General features: G+C 40.3%; 2 protein-coding genes across 3 annotated transcripts in view; one reads left to right on the top strand and one right to left on the bottom strand.

The window, feature by feature from the left end:
* COG2 (component of oligomeric golgi complex 2) overlaps nucleotides 1-13,129 on the top strand; it is a 34,270-nt gene extending 21,141 nt beyond the window's left edge. Inside the window, exons 12-18 of the mRNA XM_010707027.2 lie at nucleotides 2,669-2,820; nucleotides 3,985-4,185; nucleotides 4,977-5,049; nucleotides 5,938-6,080; nucleotides 7,314-7,453; nucleotides 7,543-7,723; nucleotides 9,319-13,129. Of these exons, the coding sequence (XP_010705329.1) occupies nucleotides 2,669-2,820; nucleotides 3,985-4,185; nucleotides 4,977-5,049; nucleotides 5,938-6,080; nucleotides 7,314-7,453; nucleotides 7,543-7,723; nucleotides 9,319-9,420 (992 nt within the window). The 3' untranslated portion in view covers nucleotides 9,421-13,129. The remainder of the gene's footprint in view (nucleotides 1-2,668; nucleotides 2,821-3,984; nucleotides 4,186-4,976; nucleotides 5,050-5,937; nucleotides 6,081-7,313; nucleotides 7,454-7,542; nucleotides 7,724-9,318) is intronic.
* Nucleotides 13,130-13,278: 149 nt separating this feature from the next.
* AGT (angiotensinogen) lies at nucleotides 13,279-24,222 on the bottom strand. Of its 2 annotated transcripts, none has more exons than XM_010707024.3 (5): nucleotides 24,140-24,222; nucleotides 18,573-19,390; nucleotides 15,477-15,741; nucleotides 14,720-14,864; nucleotides 13,279-14,163 (listed from the first exon to the last, which is right to left on the bottom strand). In XM_010707024.3, exons 2-5 carry the CDS (start codon nucleotides 19,363-19,365, stop codon nucleotides 13,972-13,974), a joined length of 1,395 nt encoding a protein of 464 aa, XP_010705326.1. In that variant the 5' UTR covers nucleotides 19,366-19,390; nucleotides 24,140-24,222; the 3' UTR covers nucleotides 13,279-13,971. The 2 variants fall into 2 exon arrangements, with proteins under 2 accessions (XP_010705326.1, XP_010705325.1); XM_010707023.3 differs by lacking the exon at nucleotides 24,140-24,222 and adding an exon at nucleotides 21,131-21,310.
* Between the last annotated feature and the right edge of the window lie 78 nt (nucleotides 24,223-24,300).

The following is a 24,300-nucleotide window of genomic DNA, read 5'->3' on the forward strand; positions in this document are numbered from 1 at the left end:
AATAAGGAAGAATGACAAAAGCTTTCTGTAGAGAAGTTCAAAATATAGTTTTATTTCAGGTTAGGAATAAAAATGTTATTAATGATTACATTTTTACCCAAGGGAAACACTGTCTTATTTGCTGTTAAACTTCAAGGGAGAAAAAAAAAGGCAAAAAAGAAAAAGAGGAGGGTAGGGCATCCTGTGAGGAACTATTGATTTTTGTCAGGTACAGAGTTGTTTGCAGAACCTTATGCCACTCTCCATTAACAAACACATAGAATGCTAAAGGCTCCCAGAGCCATGTGACATACCTGAAGGCCAGCTTAAGTAAGTATGAGTTAATGTGTTCACTTCTAGTGTGAAAACAATAACAATTAGGAAAAAGAGCCCACAAACACAAACCTTTCTCCATAAAAAAAATCTAAATACTTGACATGATCTTAATTCTAAGTTGTATATTTATTTGTAATGTGTACATTTAAAATCTGCCTATATAAAATGAAATGTTGTATTTCAAGTACTTACAAGATTGTTGGCCTTATTTGTATCTTGGGTTATGTTGAGGAAAATAATGAATGTATAATCTGTCAGTGTGTGTACACTAATAGCATAGAGACTGAACATTGAAAAGTATTGAGCCATCAATTTAAGAAATGCTTTATTTATAATCAAAACTTTTCTGTTTTTCAGATTTAGAGAAATAGCAGGGGCCTTAGAAACTGCACTTTCAGATTCCCTAGAGGAAGCACCAGGTAAACTTCACTGAAAATAATAGTTTCCCCTATTGTGATGGAAGCTGTATTTTAAGTAGCAGTGATTATTGCCTCTTCATCATTTACTGACTTGCATCCTCAGTGTTTACTTTTGCTGTGTTGTTTTTTTTTTTTATGAACTGATTTAACAGTAGACTACATTTTTATGGGGAAGGCAATGTAAAAGCATTGTTCAGTGATCACTTCACTTACTAAAAACACTTCTTATGGTAGCAGTAATTAACATGTTTGTGGATCTATTTTCTTATTTCAAAAAAGGTCTAAATTTCCACTTGGCAACCTGCGTGTGATATCCAAAAGGTTATGCTTTGTTGCTGGGACACTTTTCTTGTTACATGTGGAGAGGAAGATGTCTATTTCTTGGCAGCATTTAGGCTTTCTGTGGTTTGCATTGTTGACTTCTACTCAAAACATGTACATTGATTTACGAGCTGGGGAGAAGGCAAGCTTAGAAAAGATTATAGTGGATGGACAAACCTAAGCTATTTCTTAGAAGTATATTTTAATTAGACAAGCTTTTACTTCAGTTAATTGAGTAAAATACCTGTGAGGAAGGCAGTGGAAAGTAATGTCTGTATATAATGCACACATATGTATGTATACATATATTTATACACATCTTGTGTGTAATATTTTGAACTTTTAACTATTAAACTAAAGAATTAAGGAGGAAAAAAAACAAATGAAGATGAAGTGAGTAAATCCTACAACTTCAAGGCATTTATTATAAACTCGTGGTCGTATTAATTAGCTTTTGTATTGTATGCTATAAAATCAAAATCATAAGAATAATCTGGGTTGAAAGGGACTTTAGGATCATTGAGTTCCAAACCCCCTGCCACAGGCAGGGTTGCCATCCACTAGATCAAGTATTGGATAAGCTTGCCATAGGCTCCATCCAACCTGGCCTTGAACAGCTCCAGGGATTAGGCATCCATAGCCTCTCTGGGCAGCCTGTTTCAGGAGCTCACCACCCTCTCAATGAAAAACTTCCCCCTAACATCTAAATCTAACGTCTTTTAATTTAAAACCATTCTCCCTCATCCTACCACTATCTACCCATGTAAAAAGTTTATATACAATTTCCCTTTAAATGTTGGAAGGCCATAATGAGGTCTCTGTGCAGCCTTCTCATCTCTAGTCTAAACAAATCTAGCTCCTTAGCCTGTCTTCATAGGAGAGGTGCTCCTGTCCTCTGATCATCTTTGTGGCCCTTCTCTCAACCCTCCAAAAGCTCCATATCTTTCCTGTGTTGGGGGGCTCTAGACCTAGACATGGTACTCCAGATGGAGCCACACAGGGGTAGAGTAGAGAGGGGCAATCACCTCTCATTTAGCTGATACACCCTGGATACCATTGCCTTCTGGGCTGCAAGCACACATTGCTAGCTCATGTTAAGTTTTTCATCTACCGTGTTTCCATGATAACAATAAGATTTTCTTCAATTGCACCCCAGTTTCCAACTCCTCCTGCTAATTTCCCACTGCATGCATTGGTATAGAGGCACTTCAGCTGGTCTTTCAGCCTCAGTATTTTTCAAGAGAAAAAATATTAGTGCATAAACTGCTTTATAAATATTTGGTTTCAATACGGATATTCCCACTGTGTTTTCAGTATCTATTTCTAGTATGTTACTCAGACTTAACTATGAAGGGAACAATAGTTCAGTGCTAATACAGTTTTACTCTTGCATAAGGCCCTCCAAAGTATGCATGTCATTAGGCAATATTCTAAAGGAGTGAGGAGGTAGTATTTTCAGAGTTTGTTTAATAAATCATCTTTGCTATCTTTGTGGTTGTGTCTCGAGGATGTTTTTTTGTTAAGTGTTGAATAATACATTTATTAACATCAGTAATTAACATCTTTCAAGAGTGTGCTTAGGAACTTAACTTTTGTTGCCTTGTTCTTTTTAGAGGGCAGCTCATATTGTCTTTTGGCTACTCACATGGTCTGGATGAGTCTTTTGAAGTGTTGGTCAGATCAGATGTTTTTACCATTGTTAGCACACCGCCTGTGGAAACTTAGTCTGCAAATTTTGGCACGTTACTCTGTGTTCATTAATGAGGTAAGAGAACAGCATAGTTATGGTTCTGAAGATTATGTCCATCTGTAAGAGACCTCTTAAAACAAACAAACAAAAAAACCACCACCAACAAAAAACCCACAGCTGATATTGGGGAATAATTGAGGATAAAAGGGACTTTTGGAAGTCATGTGGTCCAAATTCCTGCTCAAAACAGGGCCAACATAGGTAAGATTATGAAGACCTTGTTAGGTTAAATTTTGAATATCTGAAGGTGAAGACTTCGCAGCCTCTTGAGCCTGTTTCCAATGATTGACCACCTTCATAATCAAATATCCTCATATTTGATACAGTTGCCTTTGTTGCACTTGTCCATTTCTTCTTACCCTGTCATTTTAACTTAAGGAAAAAGTCTGATTCCATCTCCTCTATACATTCCCCTTAGGTTGCTAAAGACAACACTCCTTGTGAGATTGAATGGTACAGTTCTTTCAGCTGAATTGTCTCTTGAAAAGTGTTGATAAGTCTCAGAATTAAAACAGATAGCTGAGTGAAGCGTGCACTTTGCAGTAGAGGGCTTGAGGAAGTGGGAGAAAGAAGATGATTGACAACCATGAGTTATGTTTCTTGAAACCAAGCAAGACCTTGGCTAGCCTTGCACAGATATGAGCAAAAGGGAGGATGAATGACTGGGAAGGACTCAAACTCCTCCATTTGGTGATTTCATTGGCCTAGAAAATGCTTAAAACTCTCCTAGACATATCCCTGAGTACTCCTCTCAAAAGTGTGATAGTGGAATAGATTGTGTGTTAATTGTTGGCTTTGACTCAAACACTCTAGCAGTGGAATTGGTTGTCTCTGCAGTGGAAAATTACCCATCCCACACAGTCCACAGGTACAAACAGTTTCTGTAAAGTGGGTAATAATCAGGTCTGTTCATCTGAACACCACACTGGTGAAAATTACTCCACAACTGTACTGCCTTGTTGTATAGAGACAAAAAAGCTCTAAGTCATCGAATTACTTAGTGCACCAAAATCTGCTTTAAAATCATCTCTTTTTATGTAATTGAGGAATACAGTTATCTCTTGCAATTGCAACATTATAATGTCAGAAACTTATGAATCCTTTATATACTGTCTCTATAAATGCAACCTTAACTGCCTTTACTGTTGCCAGGATTCACATCTCAATTTGACATTTCAGGTTTCCGTAAGGCCCATTTCCAGTGAGAATACAAAAGAAAGCAAAAAAATAATGCCAGCTGGTAGAAGGGAAACTTCTGTAAATCTCAGCTCTAATGAGGACCAAGGGAATGGATCTTCCCCAGAAAGTCAGCCTTTGCCTTCCATATCCAGTACTCAGCTGGTGCATGTTGCTGCAGATCTGGATAAACTCCAGGAAAAGGTTGGTGCTTGTGACTTCACGTACAGAAGTCTTTGTCAGTCTGTGTGCCAATGTTGTTGGTTTTGGATCTTGTTAATTCAAAATTAAATTAAAAAAAAAAAGTACTACTTTTTTAAAATTTATCTTGAATGCTTAAACTGGAGTAGTCTGATAGAGAAAATATCACCTGCAATAAGGGGTCTATCCTCTACATAGTTTGAGTTACAAGTTACAGGAAAAACAACTTCTGATATTTAATCAGTAGCTGATAGACTCTACACCTGTAATGTTTCTGCTCATTTTTGGTGCAGATAGCACTGTCCCAGAGTCTCACTTTTGCCTGTAAGATCTCTGGCCTCAAAGTGTGGTGCAGTTTTGGCTTTAAAATTATATTCTCTTTTATAAAAGAACTCTTCAAGAGTTCTATCATCATCATGTTTTACTAACGATCCAGAAAGTTTAAAAGAGCTATATAGTATTAATATGCTTTCAGTGGGAACTTTTCTAATGTAGTTCAGTCAGTAAGACTGAAATTTCTGTATCCTGTGCAGCAGCATCTGGGTCGATAATATTTTGTGAACTGTCAGTTGTTTTCTCTGAGGACAAAAATGGTAATGTAGGGAATTGAATGAATAGGCCTTAATTCCCATTAATATTCTCACTAACCCAAGTCTGGGTTTCCATAAACATAACAAAAAAGCAGAGAAGAATTGAAAGGGTCTTTTGATACACTGCTAACTTGACGAGTGTAGGAAGAGCTATTGAAATATGTTTATAATAAGATTGTGTCTATCTTACGTTTCATTCTTTAGATTCCTGACATCTTAGAAATGATTAAACCAAAACTTGAGATGATTGGCTTCAAGAATTTGTCTTGTATTGAAGGTAAATCTGAGAGACTGAATTCAGTCTTTCCCCCTTTCCCAAGTCCCTCTGCTAACCGAACCATATCAGCTTTTAAACAGTTTTATTGTTTACAATGAAAAACTTGAAAATAGGAGTGTTTTTTGTTTGTTTATGTAATGGTGCTTGTTTCTGACCTGATCCATTCTGTGATTCTGAGAAATAGAAACTGCCTTAATGGAACTGTGAAGTCTAGAAAACATTACATTAAAGTTTACTGTGTCTGAAGTAGTTTCTGGGAGAGAACTTGTCTAATAATTAAGATGGTTCTCCATGAAGCAAGGAACCTGGAAGATCAATATCTTCAAAATCTTTGAACTCTTGTAGTAAGGAAAACAGAGAACAATAAAGAAGATGGTTTGCATTATCCAGTTGAAACTAAAATATTACGGGTAGATGTCTAAGTCTTTAAGAGAGGTAGGAGCTTGTGTATGTTGCAACTCAGTAGATGGTCTCCTGACAATTGCAAGTGTGCATTAGGCATGTTCCAGTTACTCCCTGGGGAATTTAGATACTGTGGAAAAGAACTTTACAGTCCCAGTTTCCATGGTAGATCTGAGCTTTTTGATTCAAGCCCCTTGCTACATTGGTAAATTGCTGGTACGTTGCTGGAAAAATAATGTGAACCTGGAGAATGTCACTTTACCTTTTTTGTTTGTTTGTTTCTTCTGTGTATCCATTTTTCTGGCTGAGGAATGGCTGATATTAGTGGAGATGTCTTATAAATGGCTAGTATGTATATATTTATTAACTGTCCTGTATTTGACACCAGGAGCAGCCATCTAGGACAGTGAGATGGGGATGATGCTGATTTGTATTGTGATGGGGCAGGGTAGCTCATCTTAAACTTCAGTATTTTTACTTCAATAGGAGCCTTGGAAGACTCAAAGACTTCGTTAACAGCGTGCATACCTACCTTGAATAACAGGATTATCCAGGATCTCAGCGAGTCCTCTTTCACTTACCTGAAGAGTGCACTGGAAATTCCAAGATTATATAGGAGAACCAATAAGGTCAGTGCTGACTGCAGATTTAAAAATACATCTCAGGGGAGTCTGAGTGAAGAATACTAACTGAGCAGTACATTTTGCTCCAGGGCTGTCTGTATCTGCTTAGCAGTCAACAAAACTATTTTATAACTTTTGATGATTTAGTAATTACCATTTACCTCTTAGAAAGGAAGGGAGCCAAAGGGAGATGAGGCTGAATGTCTTCCTGAGTTCTGAGAGCTCTCTGCAGCTACCCAAAAGGAGGTTGTAGTGAGGTGGGAAACATCTTCTCCCAGATAAAGCAGGCAAAGAGACGGTGGCCTTACACTGCAACAGAGGAGATTCAGGTTGGATATTAGGAAAAATTTCTTCTCCAAAAGAGTGGTAAGGCAGTCGAATGGACTGCCAAGGGAGGTGGTGGAGTCATTGTCCTTTGAGGTGTTCAGGAAATTTGGAGACGTGGAACTGAGGGATGTGGTTAGTGGGCCTATGTTACCAAAAAACCGCAAATCAGATAGTGCCTTGTTTTGTTACTGTGATTTTGTTTTCACCAGGCTGTACGGTTGTTATTGTGGCTAACTTGGTCTCGTGTAAGAAAATGGCAATGTAAAAAAAACTTGAGTAACAGGTATTTCAGGTGTACCCTGTATTTGTATCCTGTGTGTGTTTGGTTTCTCTGCAATGCATGAGGTTTGTCCAAGCTCTTGGATGCATTAGCCCTGGAGAGGTGAAGCATTTTGCATCCGCAAGACTAGCTGAGAAGAGGGTAGCAAAGGGGGGGATATTGGAGTTATCCCAAAAGCATTCTTCAGGAAAATATGCTGAGGTAATAGGGTGCTATAATAATAGAAGGAGCAGTGTTTTCAATTTAGTGAAGTATAATACAAGATAGTAGTTACTCTGACAAAAGTACATCATATATACTGAGTCTTTTCAGCTTTTCTTGAGGCCAGTGTGAGTAGGAAGTGCCCTGATGATATGAGTAGCTGGCTGGCACATGCATCCTCAAAAACTTGGTCATTTTGGATATTGTTCCGTAGTATATTCCATAGAATAACACTACTGAATGATTTTGTCATAGTGTCTTTCCTGCATATGCAGACCTCTTTGTTGATTGGGCATGAATAGGTGTCTATTTCTTGGCTTACATATGCCCTTTGTCTTCTACATATATGCTGTAATTGGTGTCTGTCTTATCAGTAGATAAATTACAGGTTGTTTTTTTTTTTTCCACCTTCTTTCTCTGTCATCTCCCAGGAAGTGCCAACTAAAGCTTCATCTTATGTTGACAGCGCTCTTAAGCCCTTCTACCGACTGCAGAATGAGTACAGAAATGTACTGAAACAGCCCATGATCCATCAGTGGTTGGAAGGCGCCCTCTCTGAAAGCACACAAAGGTAAGAGAGCCATACATAACGTTCTGTGCAGCAGGTGGGCTTTTCTGTAATAGTAAAACTTTTGCTCTCATTAATTTGCCTTTTTTTAGGTATTATGAAACGGTATCAGATGTTCTGAGTTCCGTTAAGAAGATGGAAGAGAGCTTAAAAAGGTTGAAGCAAGCCAGGAGGACTGCAGCTTTGAACCCTGTTGGTACAAATGGGGGTATGAGTGATGATGATAAAATCCGACTGCAGCTGGCTCTAGATGTCGAGTATTTTGGAGAGCAAGTAAGTTAAAAGGGAAAACATTTGTTTACTGCTATTACTGGTTTTGGGAAGGGAGTGAGATACAGGAGGGAAGTTCAGCTTCATTTTTCGAACGTGAAACTTTGCATACATTTTGTGTGGTTGGCTTTTACAGCTGTGTAATGCAGATGACTTGAAACCTGAGCGATTGTAGAGTCTTCTTGAGCAACGCATGCTTTCCTGTGACTTCTTACATAAATTAAAAATCTTGTATTTCTCAATGTTCCAAATTCAAATATTTCTTAGTACTCAGAAGCTAAAAAGAAATACTAAGTGGACAAATCAGAGGGAATTTCCTTTTCTGCTCCAGTAGAAATGACTTTATGGCTTCAGTTTTTGATTGCCTTTTCTCTGGGTATTTACAGCTTTGCCTTAATGCATAGTTTACAAGGGTTTACATCCAGGAGCTTTGAGGATTTCTTATTTGTTGGGTTATGCAATAGTAAGCTCTTTTCAATGCCAAATATGAAACCTTTAATTAACAAAGTAAAAACAAGTGGAAGAAGATTGTCCATGAAATATGTGTAGTAGCTGTATCAAACTGTATAAACGTACTGATTTGTAGTCGTCATTTCTATATGTAATATGCAGATATAAACAAATAAGTGTAGTCTACATCATTAATTGCCAAGCAGTTGTCATCAGTCTTGTTCATAAGCACATGCTGTGGCTGCATTAAAACAGGCAGATGCATCTGGCCTGTGTGTAAACTGCTGCTTTTCTCATTTCTGAGGCTTAACTGAAAGGAAAGTGATTTAAGTGGAGGTGTGGAAGTTATTAACAGGAAATACCATTTGGCAGTTTTTAGCTAGGAGCATCAGTTGGGTTCTTGGTTTTTGTGTTCCTATTATGTGCAATAACAATATTGCAATGTGAATTTAAGTTGAATTGGGTAAGATTATGAATAATCATTTAGGAGCTGATTTGGTACATTTGGACGAAATTTGGAGTTCCAGCAATGAACACCTCTTCAGGTGTTCAGTAATTTCATTACTAGTATATTTAGATTTCATTGCACTTTCAGATTTATCATTGTTGTGTTTTTCTAACTGTTAAAGTAATGGATTTCCTAGATAAGAAATTTCTTATAGTAATCTTTCTGTAGAGTTTTCACCCAACAGGAAATTCTGTGGCTCATAGAATCATAGACTCACAGATTATTGGAATGCTTTCATTATCACACTGTTGCTTGTTGTTGGATGTATCTTTGTATTAAAAACTTTACTCAGAACACTGATTTGGGATTTGAGAAAAACTTCAGTTGAATTCAGTGTGTTAAAAGCATAGTTACAGCCAAGTTTCTCTTTTTGACTGTTTCATTGGAAAACTTCCAATGGCTTTAGTTACAAGAGGATAGTCAAACATTTTACTCTGAGACATTGAGTTAACTGGAAAGACTTAACTGAGCAAAGTTTTATAAGGTTTTTTTTTTCATATGTTGCACTGTATGCAGTTTGGTTTTGTTTTTTTTTTTTACCATTCATTAATGTAAGATAAAACATGCTTTCCCAATTGTTTTAAGAACATGAGCTTTTGTTGTTTTAAAGAAAATCAATGCTGCTTTTGTTTCTTTTTAGATACGAAAGATGGGACTGGAAACAAACAACATAAAAAGCTTTTCAGCCCTTACAGAGCTTGTTCTAAGTGCCAAGGATCAGGCTACAGTGGAACAATCCTAAGTGGTTTTGAAAACATGCGATCAATGAAGAAGAATGTAACTATTTGTTATTTTCCCAAATAAGTAGCAATGAAGTGCTTCCTGTTGCATCTCAAGCAACAAATCGGTGCATCTTCTGTTTGTTTCACCAAAAGACTGAGAGTTTACCAATAGTTTTCCATTATATGGAAAGCAGTCATAAGTTCTAAACTTCTTACTGCAGAAGTGGGAAGTGGAAGAAAATGTTTCCATTATTTTTCTTGTAAATCTTGTTATGTAGAAGAGTGAACATATATGATGAAAATAGTATGTAATAAACTTTCTTCCTAACTCTGATGTCCCATTTGTTTTTTGAATCAAATATATTGCTAGCTGTATAAATCTTCCAAAGGAACAGCTCTTCTGAAGTAATGAAATTGTTCACAGGAATAGCTGTCCGCTGTTTATTGCTGTTGCTTTGCATTTATCAACTTTCCCTCATCATGAGTCATGGTTAGCTCTTGTTAGGATTTCAGATGTTTTTATCTTACAGATTTTTTAATGGACCTTGTTGGTGAGAAGTGCTCTGTACAGAAAGCTCCTAAGGTACTGTATAATTAAAAAGTCGTTTATAATACCAGTACCTAACTTTCTGGCTATTGCTTCCATAATTGTTTCCCTTCAAACTAGAACTTAGTATATTAAGCTAGAATTTATTCAGAGTTGGTATAGATCAATTTGCCTTTTGCAGTTAGATCCATTTTGCCGAAATGCATGTGGAATTCTTGTGATTAGAAACCTAGCTACCTCAATACAAAGTGCATCTTTGCATAGTTGGAAATTTTAAGTGTTATTAAGGTTTAAATGCTTAAAAGAGTTTCCTCAAACCTAGGGTGATTTGCCTTCTGACTCTTCTTTATGTGAAGAATAGGTAACACAGTCAGAGATGAGTAGGAAGTGCATTTGAGACTTCATGCATAGTTGTAGACTGCGCTCAATGATGAACCATGTTGTTATCCTTCGTTTTCTTTCTCCAGATCTCCCATCTGCTAGAGCATGATTTTTGGGTGCTCATTCACTAGACTGTTGATGTAAACTACAGCTGAGAGCTCAGTGTTTGAATGGTGCTTAGAATACCTGTTGTGTACATTATTGCACGTGTGGTGGAAGAATTCATTGAGACCAAGTTTCCTAAGTTTCACAGGGATTTTTGCATCCATATTCTGATGGGACAGAAAGAAGGCTGAGAAGAATATATGTGGCAGTAACAGAACAGTTACTGAGAAGTGGCAGACTGAGAAGCTTTCGCTGTTTTTGGTAGTGTTTAGTACGCAGTTATATAAGATACAGTGTGAATACTGCCAGGAGAAAATCTGTCTTAATATGTTTCATTCTATAAAAAGAGTGAGAGCTTTTTAAACTGTTAGCTTAGCAAACTCCCTCATGGGTTTGGAAGTCTGTCTGAGCTCTTAGTGACATCTGCTTTGCTGCCTGTACTGAAGTTCTTGCAGCTGGAGCTTAAATAGCAAGAAGATTATTAACTGAGGAGGTGGAAAAAGAAAAAAACAAAAGAATAACACATCCACCTTTCTGTTAGGACTTCATTAGCTATATGGAGTGAAGAGTAATATCTGGTAAGAATTTTAGACATAAAATTGATGTCAGAACAAGTCTCAATAAAATAACGTTGTTGGGAAAGTGAACAGATGCCATGTTTTTCATCATTTGAATATTCAGGAAAAGAGACACATAGAGCTTATCTTTTTCATACTGGAGCACAGACTCCAGAACTTCTTTCTTCCAAGTGAACCCCCTGATCCCTTTCTACAGGGCTGCTCTCCAGCCTCTCTTCCCCAAGTCTGTACATATACCAGGGCTTGCCCAATCCCAGGTGCAGAAGCAGGAGCTCGTTCTTGTTAAACTTAATGCAGCAGGTGATTGTCCAACTCTCTAGTTTGTCAGGATGTCTCTGCAAGGCTTTACAGGGGTCAACAGCTCCTCCCGATTTAGTGTTGTCCTCAAACTTGCTTAGTTTGCCTTCAAGTCCTATATCTAAGTAACTGAGGAAAATGCTGAAGAGAATTAAACTTAAAACAGAGCCCTGGAGAACCTTAACAGTGACTGGGCACTAGCCTGATGTAACCCCATCTACTATTACCCTTTGAGCCCAACCTGCCAACCAATTGTTCACCCATCATATTATGTTTTTATCTAGCTATGTGCTGGACATCTCCATTTGAAAGCTGTGAGAAACTATAAAAAGCTTTGCTGGAATACAAAAAGATTACATCAGGTGGCCTCTTTTGGTCAACTGAGTAGGTAATTGTGTCATAAAAGGAGATATAAGTTTGTTAAACAAAAATTTCTCCTGACTCCATGTTGATGGTGAACAAAGGCTGCATTGTTTTTCAGATGTTTTTCAACAGAATACTTTTCTGGCTTGTAATTACCAGGCTTTTCTTTTTTGCACTTTTTGAATCCTGAGACTGCATTTGCCAGCTGAGACCCTTCCAGATTCACAAGACCGTTGAAAAATAGGTCTTACGATAACATCAGCCAGCTGCGAGTTCCCAAGGATGAATCCATTTGGACTCTAATACTTAGGCATCCAGCTGGATGCATCTACACTGTTCCTTCCTTTTCATCCTCAAGGTGTCAATGGACAGGTGCTTTCTACTGCTAGTATTTTCCTTGTTTCTCTTCTCTGTAATACTGAGCAGTGCATAGAGTCCTTCAGTATGTTGTAGTCCCCAAGTACAAATAATGGTGTTTTGTCCCAGAACTTAATGGCATCATTGCCAGGGGCTCCCTTACATTACACTCCATCTTCATGGTAAAAATGGAAACTTTTGTGGTCTGCAATTTTATTTGTGGTTGTACCTTTTGGCTTCAATGAATAAGTGGAATAACTTAATAGAGCCTTTATGAATACGTGGAAGCTGTTTCATGCTTACAGCTATATCATCGGCTGTATTTTGCAACTTACTGTCTTATAAAACATAAATCTGATTTAGAGCAAATTTCAAAAGTTGGAACAAGAGATCTAGTTGTTACAGGCATAAACCCAACTGAACTGTGGCAAAGCAATTAGAAGGTGGTTTTATTTGCAGCTTTCTCGTTTTGCAAATTCATAGTTAATTGCTGCTGTATATAATGCAAGCACAGTATTTATATGTTAAAGCATCTGGAATACATACAGAATAATTAGATAAATGCATGGATATTATAGCATTTGAAATCCTAGTATTCACGAGAGTGAGTTGTGTTATTAATAGTCTTTTTTTTTATTAAAAAAGAATCCACTGTGTATCTGTAGCACCGATAGCTAACTGCTGACATGAGTGGTTTTGGGTAAGATAGAAATTTGTACCACTGTGGATGACAGTAAGATACTCCTCTCTGCAGAATACATCTGGTATCATACTGCAAAGAGGTTTGCAGTTACTGTCTGAATGCCATCAGCTCCAAAGGCAAATCTAAAGTGTGAGGTGGAAGTCTGTGTGCCAATAAAATCAAAGGGAAAGCTCTTGCAGGGTTTTGCAGTACCAAGATTTCACTCCCAGTTTCTCTCATTCAGGGTTCAAGTCTAATAATCTGTTGTTCCAGTTTAATGTTTCCAACTTCTGTGACTGCTAAAATTTGGACTGTTAAAACCATTTTATTCATGTGTAGCAGCACACGCACCATTAGTATAGACAGTAGTATGGATTACTGCCACTGATACTATAATTGTTCCCTTTTTTTTTTTCCCCCAGAAAATATGGTTTGGATGTGTTAAGGATTACAGATCTGACCTCTAACCAGTAATGTTCTTTTTTTCACCATAAGACTGTAATAGATGCCTCTCAGTTCAGTAAATATTCTAAATTATAAAATTGTATTGGAATAGTAAGTAGGTCTCTTTTTTTTCCTAAATAATCAGAGAAACTGCAGTCAGGCTATGAGAATTCATCTGCAGCTGCTCATTAATGCTACCAGCCCTATTTTTAGTTTTTCCACGGAGTTAAGAAATAAATGTGTCCATCTAGGCTGCAGAAAGAAGAAACTAACTATAAATGTGTTTTTGCTTCCAAGGCAAAATCTTGTCTCAGTGGGACAAGTAAAGCCTTCCCATGCTGTTGGCAGCATTTTGAAGGCAAATACTGCTGATCAAGCTAGAAGTCTCTGTGGATAATTTGAAAAATTGGAGAGATGTCTTGCAAAACTGATCAAACTAAAAGGTAACTTCTCAAGGAATTACGAGATCCTTTTTCCTACCGTTCTGTAGTAAATGGCACTTGCACTTATAAAATAACATTGTAAGTTGACTTGTTGCTGATTACTGTTTTATCCCCACTGCCTTGAAAAATGGTGGGGTAGAAGGAAGACAAGATGGGGAGAAGGAAAGAAGAGAACTGGGTGGTTTGCATGAAACAAATAAAGATGGGATGTTGTAATTTTTTAGCTTTTAAAAAGCAGTATTTCAAACCTTTCCTCCTTGATCTCCAAGTAAGGTAGAGCACTCAACATGATCATAAAAACAGCTTATGAGTACAAAAAGGTGATGGGAAACATGCATCCTTTTTTCTTCTCCCCTTTTCCTTGGTGCTTGCATTTAAACCTCCTGCAGTGGGTTTGTTACTCTACCAAGGAAAAGCATTGCCCTCGACTTTGCTTCAAAAACTGCTAAAAGAAACGGTTTGTTCAGCATTACTTCCTGTGGCACTGAATCTTTTTCCTGTGCTGTGGTGTCTTCTGGTTGATGTGTTCCATCGCTGCTCAGTTTGAAGAAGGCTTTATTCATTATCTGTAATACAAAAGGTGAGTCATCAGGATCATGATAGAGTTTAAGTAAATAAAAGAACACACGCAATAATCAGTAACTTGGATCAGCTGTAACCAGCAGGCTCATGGATGTTAAATAAGCCACTGAAATACTTGTTCCATAACAAGAAAAAAACTCTACAATTGCTTTTCACTTTGGTTGTATGAAATCCTTGTTCCCTTTTCCCTGACAAGTGAATGTGCCCTGCTGATCAGGTGTCCCAAATGGCTCTGACTATTTTTAGTTCAGGCTTCCTTTCTACAGGCAGTGATTTTTAGGAAGGATCTTGTTTTTTCCTGCTTGAGTTCCTAGCTGCTGGAATGCCCCAGGGAAGTGGTGGAATCACTGTCTCTGGAAGTTTTTAAGAAAAGGACAGGTGTGGCACTTAGGGATGTGACCTCGTGGGCACGGTGGTGATGGGTTGACAGTTGGACTGGATGATTTTAGTGATCTTTCCCAACCTTAATGATTCTATGATTCTAAAGTTATACAGCTACAGCAGGTATATTTTGCTGAACACCAGTGATGTGTACTGTACCTTTCCAACAGTGAGGTGGGTGTCACTTATTTTACTGAGATCTGCCTCCTTCCCCAGCAGTGCGGGCAGTTTCATATCTGCAAGAAATTCTTGTAGATCAGAGCTGTCTTCTATTCTTAACTCAGGCAAAGTTAATTTAATTTTTCTGGGGGGGAAAAAAGAAAAAAAAAAATATGAGAGCGTATCCTGTAGTATCAAAGCAGAGTGTTTGGGTAGTTTTTGGGCAACTAGTCTGTATGTTAACTGTTGAGTCAGGGCCTGAACCACTCAGAGCACCTGGAGGAAGGACCTGGTCAGCCCTGGGAGCACAGATGAAGGCAATTCAGCTGCGTGACTGAAAGGGGTGGAACCTGGCTGCACCTCTCTTAGGCCTCATTTAAGGGCTGACTGCCACTATAGAAGGATCTCTGGTTGGAGATCCCTCCTTGATGAAGCTTTCTCCTGTGAACTTGGAATCTTCTGCTATGGGTCAGCAATCTTCTTCCTTTATAGCACCTTTCTATTGTGCCTGTCCTTTTGTCATCACGCACCTGTTGTAACGCATTTCACATTGTATAGATCTGTCCAATTGCCACACAGTGAAAGTTTTTTCTACTATTAATGTGGCATCCCTTGGTTTCTGTGCATCTCTGCACCAAATGTTACATTCTCAGTGGCAGGATCCAACCCTTGATGTAGAGCAGGAAGTAGGCAGAGCTGCACTGCCCCCCCTCACCCATTCATTCTTATAGTAAATCATGTGGTGTCCAAAATGTACCTTGGGGACAGATTTTCAAGCCAGGCTGATGACTGCAAGGGAAGCTCAGCCTCTACTTTGTCCAGGTCATTGCCATTGATGGGCTGCAGCAGCACCAGCAGAACGTTCTTGCCAACGGGGACTTCAGTTGCAGAAAAGGTCTCACTGGTGTCAGTCATATACTTGAACGTCCCAGTTACTGACAGCATGGGGACTGAGATTGCCCTGTTTGAATCAACCCAGAACTCTTGAGGCTCCTTCAGCCGAGAGGCTTTCTTAGCATTCACTAAAAAACAAACAGATAGAGAAATTTTAAATTGATTCTTCTCTTTCATCCTCCCCTCTGCCCCTTAACTGGCAGATATGTTTGTTTATAACACACTGTGTCTGACAAGGATTGCACACGTACAATTGCATTTAGCTACTGTAAGCCTATGTACCTACCTTAATATGACTTTTGGTAGCATCAGGCAGAGGCTGGGACAGACTATCACAACTGATCAAAACTGCTGTGTTTATATCACTTTTTGCAACCAGAAAGGGTTACAAAGCTGGCTGAAATTTCTGCCTGCTCAGTTGTTTACTCCCTCCCAAGCTGCTAAGCAGTTCTTGAATGCTTATAGTGAGATGCAAAAGACGTGGATTCCCTTTACATCCCCCCAAACAGCTGTGATGACTGTGCACAACAGCTGCATATTTTGGACCCATCTGACAGGGCAGCTCTCATGCAGTGCCCTCGCACAGCTGAGGCAGCCAGGGAAGCTGATGCAAGGCAGGTGAGGCACTGGCACAGCTGCCCAGAGAAGCTGTGGGTGCCCCATCCCTGGAGGCTCTCAGACAGGTTGGATAGAGTCCTGGGCAGCCTGAGCTGGTGGATGGCAGCCCTGCCCATGGCAGGGGGCTGGAACTGGGAAGGCTTTAAGCTCTGTCCCAAACTTAGCCATTCTATGAACACAACAAAATAACAGAAAAGAGTTGCTCACTGTTTTTTTTTCCCCACCTCATGAGAAAGTTCCTGAAAGCAGCTATGAGCCACTTCCACAGCATCTGTAACCTTGCCAAACTTAGTCACAGGAGAGCAGAACCCAAGAACAGAATTAAACAAAAGGGAAATGAATAGAACTGAACTTTCAGGTTAAATGCATCAAATTGGGACAGTAACTGATTTTTAAAAACCTAACCTGGTCTTGAGGAGGGGAAAATAAAGTGACGTCCAACTCTTTGTGAGGCAGCAGGTGATCAGTAGGCTGCCTACTGGTGTTTGTCACTCATTTCCCTGAAGCAGCACTACCCTCTGGCAAGGGTGAATGCCTGAGGGCATAGACCTTGGATTAGCTCCAGGCAGTTTCTGCATTCCCACTAAATGAAAGGAGCTTCCAGAAAGGCTTGACACAAAGTGCCAGGAAGCTGATTGCTTCTGGAGCACGTAACGTGACTTTGGATGCAGAAAGTCTGCCCTCTGAAGCAAGGGTGTTGTTTGGGAATATCACCATTTTGTTGTATGCTGTTTTGCTAAATGTTGCCAGTGGGTTTAAAATCATGTCATCCAATTGCAGTGTCTTCACTCACTGGTTGGTAATTATTTTGCAACCTCAAAAAAAAAAAAATTGAATCAATAAGATTTGCACTTAATGTTCTCTGCTGGATTGCAAATAGCAGTTCCCACTCAGCAGTAAGTCTATAAATGTGAAAACAACTGTGAGAAGTGAGCATAAGTTGAGACTATTTGAGGAAATTTAGCCTTTCTTTTGTATAGATTTCTACCATATCATTTTATCAATCCTTTGGCTCTTGAAAGTGTTTGATAAACCTATATAATGTGCTTCAGAGCAAAATAATGGTTTTTTTTCCTTCTTTCTATGGCTAAGAGGCAAAACATGGAACAAGACAGCATAAGCTGTCATGGTTGTCCCTCCATAGTCAAATCACCAAGCCAATGCTGCCATCCATTTCCCGTGTTTATTAATAAAAAGTTACTTATCTAATTATTTCATCCTTAAGCCAATATTCTCTAGCCCACAGGTGGAGAATGCAGCATCTCAAGTGCATCATTGTGAAAGAGGAGGGAGAGCAGCTCACCTAGTGTCATTCAGACCTTCAAAAATGTGTTCCTAAGCAAATAAAATTACAAGTTTCCTATACAGAAGAGGAAAAAAAAATTCTCTGTTAAAAGAAAATTCTGCTCTTATGACCGTGTCTAAGTCTTCAATACAAAAATTATTTTTGTAGTGCTATCTCTGTGGCAGACCTCACATTGACTAAAAGGTGATGGTCTGTCACACCTCTTCTGCAGAATTTGGGATCAGTTAATGAGCATTACAGAGCATCCTCTGACAGCACTCATGAAAGGCAAAAGAAATCTGAAATCTAGTTTGCAGTTGAGAAGATAAAGGTACAAAAGCATTTTATGAACACCAGAGCTCCAGTGCTGGCAGTAGAAACCCACTTAGAAACTTATGATTCACTGCAAATTTTCTGAAATACAGTCGCTGGTACACAACTTGCCCTAAAATTTGCCATATCTGGTATTGCATTCAGGCATTAGGATGCTGAAAACCAGCTACACTTTTAGATAAAGTACAGAGGGAGTTCTGGCACATCAGCAATGGAATAACACCATATAATTATGAGATTGCCCTACTTCTAGTTTTGGATATTCTCCCAGCTTCCATAACTGGTGGCTTACTTTCTGACCTTGATATTTCCTTTAGCCTGTAGAAAGGTATTGCTTTTGCTTGCTTTAAACCTACTTTCCAGATGACTTTTGCCAAAAGCCCCTCAGGACATTTAGATACTTTTTTGTAAGAAATCATGCATGGTAGTCTATTATTCACCTTCCCACGCCTTTCTTCACCCTTAGCTGCCCGGTCTAGGAAAAGTCCCCTGATGCCACCCCCCTCCACCTCTTCTCCATTGCCTGGCTGTCTTGAGACTGGGTGAGAGGAGGTGGCATGTGGGCAGAAACCCAGGAATAGGACACTGCATGGAGCAGTGCTCGAGGTTCCCATGTGAGTGAGCTCTTTCCTCTCACCTCTTGGCTTTCTACCCTGGGAAGCAGACTAGCTAACCTCTACTCCACCCAGCCTGCCTCCAACATGAGTACTTGCTCCCTCTTACCTGCCAAGCGAACATCCATTGCGAACACTAAGTCAGTAGTCGGATTCAGGTCTGTCAGTATGTGCTTGCTTTGGCCTTTGCTTTTGGCCTCCACAAAGGCATTTATTTGTTTTGTTGCCTCACTTGGGTTTGTAAAGTCCACAGCTCGCGTGTAAAAAGCATCAGCAGAAGGGAGCAAGTTATGCACAAACTGTTGGGATAAGGGTATGCCAGGGGCAGAGAAGAGGCAGAACATCTTGGAAAAGAGCAGATCCTCATCCTGGGTTTTGACGAGGTTTTCGATAGTCCTCAGGCTTGCAAGGAGCTTGTGCCCATCCACCCTGGAGGTGCAATTGAAGTCTCCAGAGGGGGGAACAAATCCCAGCAAACCCTGCAAATCAGCAGCTGTCTGATTGGATGCACCCAAGTAGAAAGATGCCAAGGAGCCATAGAGACTGGTAGGGGACAGGAGGACATTTTGGCCCTGCCGTGCTTCCCTCTGCAAACTGTAAAATCGCATGCCAAGGACATGCACAAAGTCCTTCAGGTAGATCAGTTTCTGCCTTCCATGGACATTTAGGCTAGGGGAATCCAGCCTGACTTCATCCTTCACATCCTCTTCATAGGCAGGTGTGATTTGGGATTCAATGGAGGCAGGCACAAATGTTTTCTTTCCTTCCTGGGCCAAGTGTTCCAGCTCCTCACAGGCACTCTCATTGAAAGCATTTAAACTGAAAGGGTGGACGTAGACCCGGTCACAACCCACTGCAGTGAAGCACAGGAGCAAACAGAGAAGATCTGCTGCCAGCTTCATGTTGGAAAACCACTTCCACAGTTTGCTGAAAGAAAAAGCAGGGAGGAAAGAAGGCTGAGAAGGCTGATCAGCCTGTTAAAAATACTGTTTCCTTTATGGTGAGGTGCTCGCACTTTGTATGTTACAAAGGCAGGAAGCACAGTGTTTAGTGCTGCCTGCATTGTCTGCTCAACAAAAAGGCCAGGGTGGAACGACCACCAGTTTCAGTGGCTGCAGATGGAGAAATGCCAAGTGTGGACCTGACTACATTACCCACTGTCACGACCTGAAGACCGTGCACTGGAAGAAACAGGGCTGCATATCACAATGAGCTAGGCTTGCAAACTAGACTGGTAGTTCTTTCAAAACATTATAATAATGCAGTTATATTGCTCCCAGGACCTAGTCAGAGATCTGTCTGCATACCGCTGCACTAAATCTTGCTGACACAAGGACAGGCTAAGCGATTTGCCTGCTGTTACAGGGGAAGTGGATTTGAAAACCAGGTCTCTTAAGGTCCCACCACTGAGCTCTCCTGCTCTGTATGTCAAGTCAGTGTAATGCATGGCACTAACAAAGCACTTTGTATTTCCACAGCCTAGTGCAAACATTCATTCTAGCTTCTAGACAAACTGCCTCAAGGCTCTCTTACACAAATGTGCTGCCACTGAAACCAAGTATTTATCTTCATAGCACCTTCATCTCTTAAAAACAGGGTTAGGAAAGATAAACTCAGTTTTTCCTCTATTGCACAAGCAATCTTTTCCTCCAGTAGAAGGTTTCCTGCCGCTCTTGTTTTTCCTGACTAGAAATGGAGACTTCTCCTGAATGTGGACATTGCCAGTGTTTTAGCACAAGGGACCAGGTACATATAGGTTACAAGAAAGGCACAGACATGTATGTGTGCACAGACATATCCACATACACTTGTATACACAAACACACTGACAACTTTTCTGTACTTATAATTCTCACTTCTCCTGTATCTTTTTTTTTTTTTAACAACTAATAACTCTGTTGCACCTTCCTTGGGTTTGTAGTCTACAACTTCAGATTCACGTAGTTGAAATCCAAACGTGTAAGAGATTACTCTTCTGCGAGAGTAATGTTTCTTATGGGCCATAATGCTGCAGCATGGTAGCTTGACACTTTTAGGAAGACAGTGCACTGTCTGTCTCACCAACACTTTAATTTACATAGAGTGGAAGCGCTATGGATGGAATCCAGCCATTTGAGAGCTGACATCCTGCCTGATTTACAAGGTAAAACAATATTCATTTCACTCAGGGATCTCCAGGTGTTTCATGCCTACTAATGCTGGGTTTGCAATATCACCACTGTCTTGTAAATGCAAAGCCTGAGAGGAATAGACACATGGTAATTAGACAGACACCTCACTAGGTACATGCCTGTTAACATGCATTTACATTCCCAGGCTGTAGGCACATGTCTAACAGGTTGGCTTGCAAAAGGAATTTCTGCTGTTGTAGTTAATCCCACCCCATCTTCTAAATCATCACATTGGCAGCAGTAGCTGGTGCTGCTATCCCCTCCACTCTCTGCCTTCATCCTCACAGCAGCTGGTGCTGGCAGATTGCTTCCCCCAGAGCCACCACACCAACTCTCACGGGCAGAAACAGCGGGAGGGCAGTTCTCACTGCTGCCACTTAAACAACCTGATCTGTGGAAAGCAAACATGCTGTATTTCCCTAAATAAATCCACACAGAGCCTTTCAGAAAAAGAAGAAAACTTGAGCTGAACAACTGGCATTCAGAGCAAACCCACCGTGTGTGCTTACTGTCCGTGCTGCTGTTCCCACAGATGCCCTGTCCTCTGGGGCAGACTCCTTGTGGTTCCTTTTGAGCAGTGTGTGGTGGCTGCGGGGGCATTTATGCCCTTTCCAATTTGGGGGCCTTTCCAAATGTCTCCAGTGGCATTGCACAAAGCTACCTCATGGGTGGGAAGGCTGAAAAAAGTTAAATCGGACCAGAAAGGACCCAATGAAACTCGAGTGCAATTTAACACTGGACAATGCACAGAAAACCCTAGGGATCAATACTCAACCTTTAACCTGACCCAGCTCATTTGTGTAGCCTGCTGTTACACATTGACTAAGATGGACACTGATGTTTTGTTATGCAGAAGAACTGCTTATAAGACTTGAAAATAACTCTGCTCATTTTGTGCCAGACTCAAATAAATACAGATTTCCTTGTGCCTGCAGTTTTTGCAGTCAGATCAGATATTTTTCTTCTTGGATAAGAATCTCTAACTTGTGGCTTGTCAGTGTGATTGTGACACACCAGTGAGTGGGATATTTCAATTTTTATCCTCTTAATCTATCCATAAGATCAACAATTTACTCATTTTCCTTCTCAAAGCAAACGTGCTGGAAAGGAGAGGATGAAAACTAGAAGGGATTAGGACTCTAGATCCAGGTAACAGAGAATTTGCCTCTCCCAGTCTCAACTTCCTACAGTCCTATTTAGAAGACAAGAGCGGGATTCAGAGATCTTTCTGCTGCTTTGGAAGGAAACCTCCAGCTTTTGCATAGAGTCATAGGTTGGAAGAGATCTACTCCCCTGTATGGCCCCTCTTCCTCTTTAAGCAAGTAAATGGCGAATTAAACTGAGGATGACATAGATGGTCTCATTCAGCACCATCATTATAGTCAATAATTAAAATCCCATGGCCTTAATGGGAATCCAAGGGTCTCAGTTTTAAAGAGCCAATGACGCCCGATTTGTGCTATAGAGTTCAGTCACATGAGGACTTCAAGAAGCAAGCCAAGAAAGATAGAAAAAAGTTTTAGATGAGTTTGGGCTGTTGGAAGTGATGGAACCGAAGGTTCTGTCAGTGACAGCTGAGCCCTGATGGAGGGACAGAAAGCATCCATCTCTGCAGCACCGTTTTTCATTTGAACAGTTTCACTACTTAAACTGTAATGAGGTTTGAAAACTGTCCTGAGCATAGCCACATATGGCATGCTGTCATGCAACAAGGCCTAAACAAACAGCTTGAAATATTTAGCATGTTTTCTCCATCTGAATCTGAGGAGCATCTGGCTGCAGAACAAGCCCTGTGCATCTGCACCATCTCCAGATGGCTATAAGATGCATGGTGCCCAGCCATGCATCCAAGCAATGGGAGAAACAGCTTTTGCATTAAGAATGCATTGTGTTCAGCTAAACGCTGAAGACACGGAGCTGGGTCTCAGATTGCAATCTCCCTTTTTAGCCTTCCATTCCCCAGGGCTGGTGAAGGTGCGTGTGGAACCAAAGCAGTCAGGCCTGCAGGAGGCATTGGGCCTAACAGCACATTCCGAGCTGGGCTGCACCATGTCCATGGGCCACAGCCAGCCTGCTGCATCCTACTGGGCCAGGCCTGGGCACAGAGAAAAGGAAAGCTCCATCTGAAGTTCTCAGTATCAAGAACACAGAAGTCTGGGCTGTTTCAGCAAAGGGCACCTTGTGTTCCGTAAAACTGAAAAGTATCCTTAATGAGGGTTGCTCAGTAATAAGCTGCCAGACTTGCATGTTTATTGCAGATGTTATGTACTGGATGGAAAATCATCTAACCCTTAGCCACTGTACTTTTTTTCCTTAAGTCGTTTTGCCTCACATGTGATACAGAAATGCTGTTGTAGCACCCAAGGGGAGCAGTCTGGGTAATCCCAGCTTCCAGCTGCCCTGTGGGCTGTGACCACATCACATTGCAGCTCCTACAGTGAATCATGCTCTCCTTTTGCTGTCTGTAGGCACAGTTCCCAACAGCAGTAATTCCCTTATGGTGGTAAAGACTTTGATTTCAGCCATGTTCATGCCCCAGTGCAAAGCTCAGACACAAATCCCACCAAATTTGCCAGTCCCGTATGCTCATTCAATTAGTATTCCCCTACAATTATGCATCATTCAGTAGTGTATTTCTTAAATTTCTAACTTTTCAGTTTATACTAAAGAAGTTACTCTAAGATTATAAAGAGTATGCATTGTCACAACTGGGAACATATTTTTTCCTAGTATGACTTAATTACAGGTTTTCATTTCACTTCTGAGCCCTTTTTAAGGTAGAGAGCACAAGCATTATCCCAATTACTATACATGGACCTTTTTGTCAGGCTTAATTTTGTTGAGCTGCCACCATTTTAGGAATGATGCTGTGCTTGAAGAGCTAGACTTCAGCAAGATGACAGTTTATCACAGAATCACCAGGCTTGAAAAAAACCTCAAAAATTATCCAGTCCAACTGTTCACAACTCACCAATATTCCCACTAAACCACATCCCTCAGTACAACATCTAAACGTTTCTAGAACACCTTCAAGGACGGTGACTCCACCACCCCTCTGAGCAGCCTGTTCCAACACCTGACCACCCTCTCAGAGAAAAAGTATCCTGCCTGTCAGCTGACAGTGGACTGTCAACTGTGATGACTCTCTTCCCCAAAGAGAACTGCGGCAGAAAAGTTGCACTGGGAAAAAAGTGGTTGAAAAACTTTCATAGAATCATAAGGTTGGAAAAGACCGCTAAGGTCACCTCATCCAACTGAGAGACCATCACCACCATGCCCACCCACTAAGCCACATCCCCAGGTGCCATACCTGCCCTTTTCTTGAAAACCTCCAAAGACAGTGATTCCACCACTTCCCCAGGGCTTTCCAGCAGCTAGGAACTCAAGAACATAGAAGCAAGATCCTTCCTAAAATTATTGCCTGTACAAAGAGAGTCCTGATTTGTTGTTTCATTACAATTCTCATCTTTCAATAGCCATGATAAAGGTATAAAGAAGTACAGACCTCTCAAGCTTGCTGTTCAACAAAGAAGTTCCTGTCCTTCTTTTGCTTCACTCCTCCTGATCTCTGGAGGGGTCTTAGAACTCCCTTTTGTACTCACTCTTACATAAGCAAGCCCAGGCTTCTCATTCCCCCCCTCCCCTTGCCCTATTTAAAAAAAAAAA

This window comes from Meleagris gallopavo, chromosome 2, assembly GCF_000146605.3.
Source record: "Meleagris gallopavo isolate NT-WF06-2002-E0010 breed Aviagen turkey brand Nicholas breeding stock chromosome 2, Turkey_5.1, whole genome shotgun sequence".
Lineage (NCBI taxonomy): Eukaryota > Metazoa > Chordata > Aves > Galliformes > Phasianidae > Meleagris > Meleagris gallopavo.